Raw genomic sequence first — 14,059 nt, 5'->3', positions numbered from 1 at the left:
CTTATATTTCATTTCCTCACATGTATCTTTATCAGAAAAACATACATTAATATATCTCATGGAGATGAATCCAGAAGTATAGGCTGATTTAATTAGGGTTGGTTCACAGATAAGAATGGCCGAAAGCCAGGATAAAATGAAATAGAACTCTTACACCATCTAGTGATAAAACTCTCTCTTTGCAGGAAAACCAACTAACGTATTTCCATTTTACAAATCAATCCCCAGAACTCTGAGCCTGAAGAAGATTCATAAAATTGGCCAAAAGAAAAATGATAACAATGAATTGTTGTTTAGTTACTAAGTATGTCCGGCTCTTTTGCAGCTCATGGACTGTATCCAGCCAGGCTCCTCTGTCCATGGGATTCTCCAGGCAAGAATACTGGAGTGGGTTGCCATTTCCTTCTCCAGGGGATTTTCTGGACCTAGGGATCAAGCCAGCATCTCCTGCATTGACAAGTGGATTCTTTACCGCTTGAGCCATCAGGGAAGCCCCAAGAACGAAGAACATAGAAAATTAAAAGTAGATAAACAGGAATACCCTTTCTTGAGACGCGCCTCGCTACTAGAGTTCCTGGGTTTCCTCGTCCCCAGAGCGGCCCTTCAGTTGATGGCTTCCGGGTGGCCTGGGGCGAGGGCGGCGCCCGCTCGAGACCCCGTTGCCATGGCCGCAGTTCCCGAGGTGTGGCAGCAGCAGGAGGAGGACCGCAGTAAGCTGAGATCTGTGTCAGTGGACCCGAATGTTGATCCCTCGCTTCAGATTGACATGCCTGATGCACTCAGTGAGAGAGATAAAGTCAAATTTACAGTGCACACCAAGACCACACTGCCCACGTTTCAGAGCCCAGAGTTTTCTGTTACAAGGCAACATGAAGACTTTGTGTGGCTACATGACACTCTTATTGAAACTACAGACTCTGCTGGGCTTATTATCCCACCGGCGCCAACCAAGCCCGACTTCGATGGCACTCGAGAGAAGATGCAGAAGCTGGGAGAGGGTGAAGGGTCAATGACAAAAGAAGAATTTGCCAAGATGAAGCAAGAGCTAGAAGTGGAGTACCTTGCAGTCTTCAAGAAGACGGTGTCTTCGCACGAAGTCTTTCTCCAGCGGCTCTCTTCCCACCCTGTTCTCAGTAAGGACCGCAACTTGCACGTGTTCTTGGAATATGATCAAGATCTAAGTGTCAGGCGAAAAAATACTAAGATGTTTGGTGGCTTTTTAAAAAGTGTGGTGAAAAGTGCTGATGAAGTTCTTTTTTCAGGAGTTAAAGAGGTAGATGATTTTTTTGAGCAAGAGAAGACTTTCCTCATCAACTATTACAACAGGATCAAGGATTCCTGCGCAAAGGCTGACAGGATGACCAGATCTCACAAAAATGTCGCAGATGATTATATCCACACCACAGCCTGCTTGCATAGCCTGGCTTTAGAGGAGCCTACAGTCATCAAGAAGTTGAAGGTCGCTGAGCTGTTTGAAAAACTTAGGAAAGTGGAGAGTCGAGTCTCCTCAGATGAAGACTTGAAGCTGACAGAACTCCTGCGATGCTACATGCTCAATATAGAGGCTGCCAAGGATCTCTCATACCGGCGTACCAAAGCCCTCATCAACTATGAGAATTCAAATAAAGCGCTGGATAAGGCCCGGTTAAAGAGCAAAGATGTCAAGCTGGCCAAGACACACCAGCAGGAACGCTGCCAGAAGTGTGAACAACTCTCTGAATCTGCAAAAGAAGAGCTAATCAGTTTCAAACGGAAGAGAGTGGCAGCGTTCAGGAAGAATCTAACTGAAATGTCTGAACTGGAAATAAAGCATGCCAGGAAAAATGTGTCCCTCCTGCAAAGCTGCATCGACCTGTTCAACTGAGTGAAGGACTGAATGTGAAGAAAGCCACCATCACTTGCACTCAAATCATTACCACAGAAGATTGATTTGATTTACCTTGACTTCAGTTTAAAATTATGTGAATACATATTTTGATTTCTAAAGATCTTAACACTTAACCATGTTGGTTTAAAAATATTTCTATTGCATGCTCCTTGGACATAACTAATCTTGATGCAGTTAATACCTCAGTGGGTAGAATCTTAAGTACTGGGTTCTCCTCTAATTTGTAGTAATGAAGAAGGGGTGCGGAATCACGTGCCTTCTGGAGCGAGTGTAATCAGCAGGGGCCCCGCACATGTCATCTCAAGTTTCATGTGCCCGCGTCCCTGTAGTTTAGGGTAGGTACCTGTTAATGGCAGATGAGTCAGCTACTCGTTGCAGGTAACAGACATTCCATCCCTTTGTCAACTGAGTTTCCCCTTTCTTACTCACAGATCGGTAGTCACCTTCAGCTGTTTGTACTATAACAAGAGCAAGGAAAATACCATATCTTTATATATACCCTTTGCAACTCCATTTTTGTAGCTGGGATACAAATATTTGTGGGGAGAGGCTTATCTTGAGGGTATAAGAACAACTAATGTGAACCCCTCCCTTCCTGGTGGGGGCACAGTATGTGTGTGCTTGGACTTTTTATAAAGCATCCAATAAAATAATCCATGCTCTCCTAAAAATAAATAAATAAATAAAAGTAGATAAACAGGAATAATAAAATGGGACAGATTATTCTGTTAAGATTCTGCTAGAAGCTGGATATAAACTCCAGTTCTACTCCTCAAATCTGCCATAGGTCCTGTTTACCTTTTTCTTTACGCCCTAAACCTTTAGGTACTATTTTAGGAATTAGCAAATGTTCAACTTCAAAGGTGGCCCCAGGGGTAAAGAATCCGCCTACCAATGTAGGAGACGCAAGAGGTGCAGGTTCGGTCCCTGGTCAGGACGATCGCCTGGAGGAGGAAATGGCAGCCCACTCCAGCACTTTTGCCTGGAGAATCCCATGGACAGAGGAGCCTGGCGGGCTACAGTCCATGGAGTCGCAGAGAGTCGGGTACGACTGAGCATACACACAACTTTAAAACACAGATGACCTAAGTGTCCACTTGATAAGTCTGAGATATTCCTCCTCCCCAAGAACTCATTCTCCATCGGAAAACAAGCTACAGGACTTCCCTGGTGCTCCAGTGGCTAAGATCCTGCCTGCCAATGAGGGGAACACGCGCTGACCCCTGGTCCGGGAAGGTGCCACAAGCCACAGGGCAACTGAGCCCGTGCCACTACCACTGAGCAGGCCTGATGCCACTACCGCTCACACTCCGTCTGCACAAGAGAAGCCGCCGCAGTGAGAGGCCCGCGCGCCGCAATGTAGTGGCCCCGACTCATCAAAGCACCGAGGACCCGGCACAGCCAAAAATATAAACTTTTTTTAAAAAGGAAGAAAGAAAACAAGCTCCATCTAAGAATGAGGATCTTTCTTCCAGATTACTTTCCCCTCTGGTCTTGTTCTAAATGGGTGGCAACAGATACGAAATCCAATGCTTTCTTTCGATGCTCAGTGAATTATCAAGATACCCAAAGACAGATTTCCTTTTACAAAAATACTATAAAAATATTACTTCAAGAGTCCAAAAGAATAAAATCAAAAGGGAAAATTTTAATCTCAAGATTTTTATTTTAAGGACTTTTTCAGACTCATGGTCAGGAAGGAAAATATATTTAATAATTTTATAAATATGGTTGAATGAAGAAGTTACCTAGAAATAAGAAAATACATTTTAATGAAGCGATACATTAAATGTCAGTATATGAGGGGGAAAAAAAAGTTTACTTACACTTTCTTTGCACAATTTTTAAAGTTAATCAAGTTTTCACACTAGCAGTGTTTGTTAACAATTACAGTGACTGGCTTTATCGGCCCCAATCTCTTCTTAGGCTGCAGATTAGTGGAACCTAACTGGGTAAGTTGGAGAAGTCAATGGCACCCCACTCCAGTACTCTTGCCTGGAAAATCCCCACGGATGGAGGAGCCTGGTAGGCTGCAGTCCACGGGTTCACGAAAAGTTGGACACGACTGAGCGACTTCCCTTTCACTTTTCACTTTCATGCACTGGAGAAGGAAATGGCAACCCACTCCAACGTTCTTGCCTGGAGAATCCCAGGAACGGGGGAGCCTGGTGGGCTGCCGTCTATCGGGTCGCACAGTCGGACACGACTGAAGGGACTTAGCAGCAGCAGCAGCAGCAACTGGGTAACTAGTACCATGCCTTAGGAATCCCTAACAAAAATTCAGACTATGCCTAGATTTGCCAATACAAATCCTGAGGACGATTTTTCAAATCCCCGTAATGCCATCTGGTCTTTGTCTTATCTCAATACAGGGCTTCCCTGGTAGCTCAGTTGGTAAAGAATATGCCTGCAATGCAGGAGACCCCGGTTCGACCCCTGTGTCGGGAAGACCCCTGGAGCAGGGAATGGCTACCCACCCCAGTGTTCTGGCCTGGAGAATTCCATGGTCTGTATAGTCCAAGGGGCTGCAAAGAGTCGGACACAACTGAGAGACTGACCGATCTCATTATGAGCTCCCTGATACTTCGCAGAAACCAGCACAGCACGGTGGGGGGGAAATATAGGTAATAAAGTAAGAAAAGCCCACCTCAGTATTATCAGCTGTGTGACCTTGAGAAGCTGCCCACCCTCTCTGAACCTCAAATGAGTCACTCATAAAGTGAAGGATTACCTTCAGAATTCTTAGTAATCCCCTTAGCCTGAAAGGCTATGTAAGTGTTAAAGAATGCCTATTGAAAGTGAAGTTGCTCAGTCGTGTCCGACTCTTTGCAACCCCGTGGACTGTAGCCCACCAGGATGCTGTGTCCATGGGATTAGCCAGGCAAGAATACTGGAGTGGGTTGCCATTTCCTTCTCCAGGGGATCTTCCCGACCCAGGGATCAAACTTAGATCTCCTGTATCGCAGGCAGACGCTTTAACCTCTGAGCCACCAGGGAAGCCTCTAACAGACTAAGTACTCAGTAAAGGGTAGTCATTTATTAACAAAAGTGACAATGGGCTCTTTAAAACAGTGATTCTTAGAAGTAGATGCTTATGTGGCCTGGCACTGTCCTCCGTAAAACTGTGAAGTAGGCCGGGTTTGTCTCTTACATGTGATTAACTTGTCAGTGCTGTCTTCCAAATCCAGTGTAAAACTGGCCCAGAAAACCTGACCACAGGGTAAGAGGAGACACTTAGCCTTGTGTCAGGTTTGAGTCTGCAAGGAATGAGTTGAAAATGTATGTCATAAAGAGTCACACGCACCCCATAAAGCTTTTAAAGACAGGTTTATTTATATATAAGTGCATGAAATTGAATACAGAAACTTTATTAAAATACTGTATATTACAAATTGTAACCCAATAAATTCTGTGTAATGACATTTAAGTGCTGGACTCGCTTTTAACAGTTGTTCTGTGTGTATCAGTAAAGAGCTCACCCTGTATATTACAAAGAGGAGAGACACATACGGACCTCAGAAACGGTCCTGAGATTAGACAGTGTATGATGTTAATTGTGCATCTTTTCTTTAAAGCAATGAATTGGAACCTAGACCTTGTCTTTGCAGACCACCGTTCTGTAAATCAAAAATAACTTGCATATATTTATTGCTGCCCTTTGAAGAAAATGAGTGGTGAAAAATAATTTAAAAATAAAGATCAACATTTCTATGCTTACCACAATTAAACCTGATGCTTACTACAATTAAAAATTCACCGCAAAGTTTGTGTTCTCCGGGAAAGTAGACTATATACACCATGAGATTTGTACATGAGTTGGAAATAAAAAATTGCTTATATAAAATTAAAAATCAATAGTATACAATATTTACAGCTTGTTAGGTATTATAAATAAACATACTTTTTAAATAACCCTTCAAAATTAAACGGTATTATGTAAACATGCAGTACACATACTCATACAGTGTAGGTTACAGTCTTAACAGAAGGGGGAAAACCGTGTTCACATAATGCAGGTTACTTCATCACATACCCCTTTGTTCTGTGCATTATCCCTCCGAGGTCTCTTCTTCCTGTCTTTAAGTTTCACAGTACGTTAAGTATTTCTAGAGTAAAAAACAAAAAGTCCCTGATGGTAAACATATTCCTAAAAGTGACATGAAGTGTCTGCCCTTGAACTACAATACGAAGCTGACACTGTTCACGCTAGCATCTCTAGTTCACAACAAAACCAAATTTTAACATTCCACATTTAACTGTCTTGACTACATTTTCTCCCATTTCAAACTTACTTGGAAAGAGGAAAAGAAAAAAAAACACCACACATCATGATAATGTAATGAAAGCAGTTGTCATCTGTCAAGGATGAAATAACTGACTTTTTACTAAACCACAAGGAGTTAATTCAATTACATCCTTCCTCAGCTCTGAATTCCCAGCAACAGGCATACCAATCCTGAATTCTGCTAAATTCACTTTGCGAAAGTATCTTAACTTCCAAGGCACTAAGGCATCATTTAGCTTTTAAGAACTGCACTGTGGTTTACTAAATGATTCATCAGTGGTCTGAGTGTTAACACAGTTTGTAAGTAAGTTTGTAATACCTATCAGGCAAACTATATTTTTGCTATGTAAATAAGAACATTTTAGCTGATTGAGATACAGTTAATCCCCTTGTTCTAGAATGACTAGAGCCAGGAGTTAATACTTCATGGTAGAATCCTATAAATTTTAACCTAATTAAATGACTAAAATGAAAAATACTGTGGAATTGTATACTGGTCATCTAAATATGCAGAGCTCATGTGTATGTGTGTTTGGGAGACAGCCAGAACTTTTAAAATTCCTCCAGTGTAAATGCACGTGATGTCACAAACACTAAGCAAGTGTCAACAATCAGACTATCAACTCATCCAATATTGAAAGGAAATAATTTTTGATTATAAGTCAAACAGGTGCCTCTCTTTTGCCTTCTATGGAGAAAACTTTAAAATGTCCCTACCCAAAGATACTTAGTGATGATGTATAAATATGGTAAAGACAAAGGAAACTTCTCACCGCCAACAGTACTATCAAGTTACCATTCATTTATACAGGGCTACAAAAAAGTGATGAGCTTTAGAAATTACCAATATGCAATGTGTTCAGAAGAAAGAGTGTCACAGTTATGGTGATTATACGTTACAGCTCCTCTTCCTATGTATTTATGTTACACTGCTTCCCAGTTTCAGTCACACACTTAAATGCAGTCCTCAAAAGAGGACAGTCACGTCACCACTGAGCGGAGATATATATTGGTACAGGACACAATCCTAAAAAAAAAAAGAAAACACGTAGGAGGTCCATGCTCTCGACTTGCTTATAGTATTTAATTTTCAGCAAGATTACAGCTGCATAACCGTAAGGTGTTGAGAATATTAACATTCTCTTCCTAACCAGTACTTCTATCAACAAAATGTACATATGTTTAAACTATCCCATATGACATTTGTATAGAAGAGGGAGGAATTAAAAAAAAAAAAAAACAAACTGCTAAATTAGTTCTCAAAAATCAAGACAGGGTTATTATGATACCTCAACATACGTGCAATGAACGTAAAGAACGTGAAAACAAGGCCCCTGAGCTCAGGGGAGGAGATGGTTACAGCTCAGTGCACTGAGAAATTCAGGTGTTGCCAATAATCTAATAATGTATTAACCGGTTTATCTCCACATTTACGGAAAATACTGAATATATTAAGCGTTACTTTCTCTAAACAAATTCATAAATAAATTTTTAGACAACAGCTTCAGCAACCTCCTTAAAAACACTGTGTTGCCTACACTGAACAGAGATCTTTGAGTGAGTGGGGCAAACCGACCACCACACGCACAAAACTGCAGAGCGATTTCAAATGCTTTGTGCTAAGTTTAGTCTCACATATAAAGAAACACATTTTGCCAACATGCAGTAAATATACTCACACGGTGTCATCTGTAGTCTTAACAGAAGGGGAACCTGTGTTCACATAATGCAGGGTGTTTTGTCAAATGTGTCTGTTTTTGTGCATTACCCTTCCGACCTTTCTTCCCATCTTTAAACTTCCCCCTGCTATAAATATGACTACATGTTTGAAAATTTTTATCATTTTTTAATCAATTAATGTCCTTTTTATGCTGTAGAGTCTTCCTCCACAATGTTATAAAAAGGACAGGAAAAGGGAAATTGCTAGTCAATTTCAACCACTGAGATTCTCAGCCTTGAAACCATTTACCCAATCACCCAAGTGTTGCCAAACTTCTCTGCAATCTAGGTCACTAGAATTTTTTCAGTAACTTTCTACATTCTTCACATCTTAAAAACAAATAGCAACTCTTTGAAAAATTCTAAGACTTTTGGAGAGGAACGTTTGTTACAAGAGTCAAGTGGCTTGAGAATATTTCAGAAAGTCCTCAACATTTTATTTCTTGAATTATAAAATGGACATAAATTTAAAATAAAAGTATTACCTTTTAACTTAAAAACAAACAAACAAGTAGGGCTTAAGCACCTTTGCTCCAGTTCTGTTCTCCCACAGGCTGGGGTAGCAGGAGAGAGGTGGATGTGAGGGCAGGGGGGTAACCTCCCCACCCCTAAAATGGGCAGAGTAAGCTGCATGCAGTGGAGATTCAATGGGTATTACACAGGCCGGAGAAAATAAGGGGTAAGTCCTGGCCACTTCTCACTTTTCCTGCTGTAACTAGTAATACACACAGCCTGATACTGATTCCTGCTTGCCCTGGCCATTTCTATCACCACCAGCCCCCAGAAGCGCTCTTGGAAAAATATCTGCTGATTTAAAAAAAAAAAAAAAAGAGGTTGAAAGTAGGTAAAGAAAGCAACAAAAAATTTTTTTAAGTTTCCTTCTTAAAATACATGTAGGGAAAATGTAGAAATGAAAGACAATAAATGAATCTTACAAAACAATGTATTTACTTGGTATTGCAAAGTTTAATTTAAAAAATTAAAATGACTATCTATTGATCGCTTCCTATTAAATACTGTGTATTTTCTTAGTATCTACAGGGCACTGATTCCAGGACCCCCGTGGGTACCAACTTTGAGGATGCTCAAGGTCCTTACGGAAAATGGTGCAGTACTTGCATTTAACCCACACCGACCCTCCCAAATACTTTAAGTCATCTCTTGATTACTTATACTACCTTACACAATGTAAATGCTGTGTAAATGGTGTAAACACTATGAAAATGTTCTGTGAACTGTTGCCTGTTGGGGGGATTTTGCTTTTTAGAGCTTTCTGGATTTTCTTTCCAAATATTTCCATCCAAGGTTGGCTGAATCCCTGAATGTGGAACCACAGATATGAAGGGTAAACTATACATTTCCATCATAAGCAAAAGGTCAACAAGTGAGAGGTCCTGGATTCAAACCTGTGTCACTGGTGTGGATTCCAGTATTCTTGTTGCTATGCCACAGCAGTGGGATCTCAGTCTCTAAAATTCCATTTGGTGAATGAGAAAAGTCAGAACTGGGGGAGGCGGCGGGCTGGGGGAAAAGGACTTAAACTCTTAACTAGAAGCAGGATGTTCTCCCAACTGTTTTAGGATTTAAATCATCTCAGTAGCTCTTGGTGGACTCAAGCGCAGGGATCCCATTTGGGGGGCATCCTTGTGCTTACTACAGAAAATACTAGGCTCAGCACTTTGTATATATTAGATCCACCAAAAATGCTTACAAAATTGAATTAGTTGGTATGTAAGTGCCAGCCTGGGCACATTGACTTGGCAGCTCCATTCTCCCGATCTTTATTACAGGTTCTCTAAAGATGTTTTCCAAGAACATTTTTTTAAACTTGTTCTTGTTCCTTATACCACAAATAGGATATACAGGATAGCTCATTTCTTTATTTCTCACTCAAAGTACAAACAAAATCTTCACATTTGGGGAGGATGGTGGAAACACACGCTGCAAATACCAAGAAAGCACGCTGGGTCACAAACTGTAAAGCTGTTGGGTAAACACGAAGATCTAAAGGAAGAGTAATTGACTTGTGTGAACACAGTATATGGACAAAACTTAGGACTCACGTTATTCCAGACAACCAGTGGAATTGTCCAGGGGGGATTGCTGGCACCTTCTTCATTTAAAGGTTTTAAGCATCACCTGTAGCTCAGATGAGGCCCCCTAACTCTGATCTATGGACATTTCTAACCAGTGTGTTAAGTAATTAATGATTAGTTTGGGCAGACAGGAGTCTCTTTCTCGAGGAACTAATTTCACTGTCAGCCATATTTTATTAGCATTTCTTAAGATAAAGATGTATAAACTGCTGAGGCTCTCAGCCCCCTTCCCTCTTGCATTTACCACACACAAAAAAAGTTTACTGCTAAATCACACACAAATTTTAAGAATAACCCAAATATATCAATATGGGCTTTTGTTATACCACAAACAAGGATATCTAGCACTAGGAAAGTAAGAAAAACTTCCCCCAATTCAAAAATCTCAAACTTCCTCAAATCTGTTTAAAAGATCATTCAGCTGAGCAAATACATTAAATTCTCCATTACATCAAAGTGTTCACTGAACAAAAGCTTTCCAATTGGACTCTATTCATATACAGCAGCTTTACATATATGTGTGTGTGTGTGTGTATATAATAACATATATATGTGTAGATATATATCATTAAATGTTTTCTTTGCCTCTATAAGAAAACCACTGACCTTTAAAAAAAAAAAATCTCAGAAACAGCTATTAAAACATTTCATCCACTCACACTATCAGCTGCATTTCACAACATCAGAAGAGTAACAGTTGCACAAAATCCCAATGAAAGTAACTAAAAACAACGGAAGAAACCAAAAATTCCCCCCAAAGTTAAAAGCACAGGTGCAGGCATACACACACACACACAGCTCGTAATATAAAGCAACTTGGTAATGAGATAATTGCAGGGCACTCTACAAACTGATCCACCTTCTTACACTTCTACCCGAGAGCAAAAACAGGAGTTTAAATCTCTTTGGTCCATGCAGCCATACATTTAACATGTCCGAGTTATTTTCTGGCTAATTTCAGATTCTGAACCATGTGCCCCAGTTACCTTACCATGATAACTTTCTGAAAACATAAACTAATCATGTGTTAAAATAAATATTCATTTCTGTAGAATCTCAATTTCAATATATTATTGATAATTTCTCCCCAGGAATATGAACACTTTAAATTACTGATAGAATAACCAAAGTAAAGGAAGAAAGTGATTCAAATCTAATAGAAAAGGAAAAGTCAAGTTGACTTGGGAGATTTAGACCTAAATTTAAGAAAACATCAGGAATATAAAGAACATGTGAAACTAATTTCAGGCTGAACATAATAAAAATAATCCATTTTAAGATTTTCTTTAAAGATCTCTAAGAATGCATAGTTGCTTCTTGGCTTCTTTTAAAACAGATTTCCAAACCACAGTGTTATTAAAACTACCCCGCCCCAAACTGGCTTCATACTGGAAAAATACCCCCAACACATCATCGAGTTGTTGATATATTCTGCTTTTTGGTAGAGAAAAGGTGTCGTGGGTAACAAAGGTCTTAAATTTGAATGGGACCTAGTAGAAACTTACTTGTTACCAAGTTAGATTATAAAAGAGTGAGGATAGAATATGGAGATTATCTTTTGGATTGTCCATAACTTCATATTTTCTGCAATTGGCTCTTCTTTTGAATTAACATATATAATCATGGGCTTCTCTGGTGGCGCAGTGGCAAAGAATCTGCCTGCCAAAGCAGGAGATGCGGGTTCAGTCCCCAGGTCGGAAAGATCCCCTGGAGAAGGAAGAGGCTACTCACTCCAGTGTTCTTGCCTGGAGGATCCCATGGACAGAGGAGCCTGAGAGGGGCTGCAGTCTATGGGGCTGCAAAGAGTCAGACATGAATAGCAACTAAACAACAATGTATAACTGTATCTAGTATTCAAAAAAAGTCTCAGTAAGAGACAACTCACCCAGTTTCTATGCTTCCCTTACTTCTTATACTCTTAAATACAATTACATACTGCCAAAACCTCTTAAAATGTTTTATACTAATAACTTTTTCATTCTAATAAATGTCACTGTAGATGCTAGTAAATTTAAATAACAGAATAAAACAAGAGTTGAAAAACTGAAATGAATCACTTAAATATATATTCAACACTATACTGATATGCTGAGAGTAACTGCCAAATTTTAAAATTATTTACTATATTCCCCAATTTTTACTTAGAGAAATTATGATGCTACCATACTCAAAATAAGATCATTTATTATTCTTCCTATATGACTTGTTTCTTAACTTGTTCTTACAAGTGAGGCTTCTTGTTTTCACAGCCTAATTTAGGCCACTCTTTATATATATTTGATACTCCAGGATGAAAGACTGCTTACGTTTTGTCAAAAATCAAGATATATGCAACAAGTAATATAATCCCATTGAGACAGATACTAGCTGTAAAGATGTTTTCTCCATGAGATACATGGCAGAAACTTTCTTCAGAAGGATCAAGAATAGGATGTGCATTTCAGACTTTTCTTACAAAATTTATAAGAAAATTTTCAAATCAAATTTTCATGACACATAAACTACAATCAATATGTGTGATGCAAAAGGTTTTAAATTCATAGCAACAGAATGTTTATGTGTGAGGGAAACTACTAAAGAGTGTTATTTGAGTGAGTGAAAAGGATGCATCCTATAGATCGACTTTGAATCCTTAAAAGTCTAGCCGTTTTCCATTCAGTATTATTTCCCACGTAAAGTAAATAATAATAAATACCTAGTTTATATGAAAGCCCTAAATCCCAGAAACGTTCAACATTAAAAATCAGGTACTTTGTCTCATAAATGATTTGATATTCAGCACTCATACAGGATTTAGCATTACAAAACAAAATTTCTCACATCACCTGAATTCATGTCAAATATGTTCACAGCACTCATCTACAGCTACACTTGCGAATTTCACATGATCAATGTTAAAAAAAAAAAAAGTTTGGCACATGTATCACTTCTTCAAAACGTCCCTGTAACTTAACACAACACTGTTAAGAATGATGATTCAACACCAGTGTTAACCTGATTGGCAGCTAAACAAGGTGCTTTTTCTTGTAGCTTCACGCAGCAGTGCGCCTTGCCCGGGACGGAGGCACATAAGGTGCGGTGCGGTAGTGCAATCATTGAACACCAGAGGGCGATCTTCCCACACGGCCCAAGGCCTTGTGTTTCGACCTGCTCCTTCCACGTCCTTGTACGATCTCACGCCCACTCGCTAATGACGCCGTTTTCAGAGAATCTGTATGTCTGTTTCCTTATGTGAAGTAAAGACATTCTCACAGAAACCTCAGAGTGTGGCGAGGATCCTTGAGAAGGAGATGATGAGCGTCAGTACTGTCTGTCCAACACCCCACACCAGGGCTTCCAAGGGGGCCATGTTCTTCCCTGCCACTCGGTAAATGCCGGCCACGGCTGCACCTGGTGAGAGAGGGGAGACAACACGTTCACTCCCGAGGCACGCTGCACGGCTGCCACCTGAGCTCGCTTTCCCCGTGAGCCAAACAGCAAGTTACCAGGCATTCTCATTTTACAATTTTCTAGGAAAGAGTTCGGAGAAGGCAGTGGCACCCCACTCCAGTACTCTTGCTTGCCTGGAAAATCCCATGGACAGAGGAGCCTGCTAGGCTGCAGTCCACGGGTTCGCGCAAAGTCAGACACGACTGAGCGACTTTACTTTGACTTTTCACTTTCATGCATTGGAGAAGGAAATGGCAACCCACTCGTGTTCTTGCCTGGAGAATCCCAGGGACGGGGGAGCCTGGTGGGCTGCCGTCTCTGGGGTCGCACAGAGTCGGACACGACTGAAGTGACTTAGCAGCAGCAGCAGCAGCAGCAGCAGAAAAGAGTTAGGAGAAGGTGATGGCACCCCACTCCAGTACTCTTGCCTGGAAAATCCCATGGACAGAGCAGCCTGGTGGGCTGCAGTCCATGGGGGCGCTAAGAGTCGGGCACGATTGAGCAACTTCACTTTCACTTTTCACTTTCATGCATTGAAGGAAACGGCACCCCACTCCAGTGTTCTTGCCTGGAGAATCCCAGGGATGGGGGAGCCTGGTGGGCTACCGTCTATGGGGTGGCACAGAGTCGGACACGACTGAA

General features: G+C 40.7%; 2 protein-coding genes across 2 annotated transcripts in view; one reads left to right on the top strand and one right to left on the bottom strand.

Moving 5' to 3' along the window:
* The first annotated feature begins 656 nt into the window (after positions 1 to 656).
* LOC120869924 (sorting nexin-5-like) lies at positions 657 to 2,550 on the top strand. Its single transcript, XM_040249272.1, has one exon. The coding sequence runs from the start codon at positions 665 to 667 to the stop codon at positions 1,862 to 1,864; it is 1,200 nt and encodes a 399-aa protein (XP_040105206.1). The 5' UTR covers positions 657 to 664; the 3' UTR covers positions 1,865 to 2,550.
* Positions 2,551 to 5,199: 2,649 nt separating this feature from the next.
* TMEM170B (transmembrane protein 170B) overlaps positions 5,200 to 14,059 on the bottom strand; it is a 40,122-nt gene continuing 31,262 nt past the window's right edge. Inside the window, exon 3 of the mRNA XM_040249273.1 lies at positions 5,200 to 13,378. Coding sequence (XP_040105207.1) covers positions 13,248 to 13,378 — 131 coding nt within the window. The 3' untranslated portion in view covers positions 5,200 to 13,247. The remainder of the gene's footprint in view (positions 13,379 to 14,059) is intronic.

The sequence above is a fragment of the Oryx dammah genome, unplaced genomic scaffold (genome assembly GCF_014754425.2).
Source record: "Oryx dammah isolate SB20612 unplaced genomic scaffold, SCBI_Odam_1.1 HiC_scaffold_11, whole genome shotgun sequence".
NCBI classification, from domain to species: Eukaryota; Metazoa; Chordata; class Mammalia; order Artiodactyla; family Bovidae; genus Oryx; species Oryx dammah.
The sequence above is the reverse complement of the archived record's forward strand: the minus strand, read 5'-3'. Positions and strand labels throughout refer to the sequence as shown.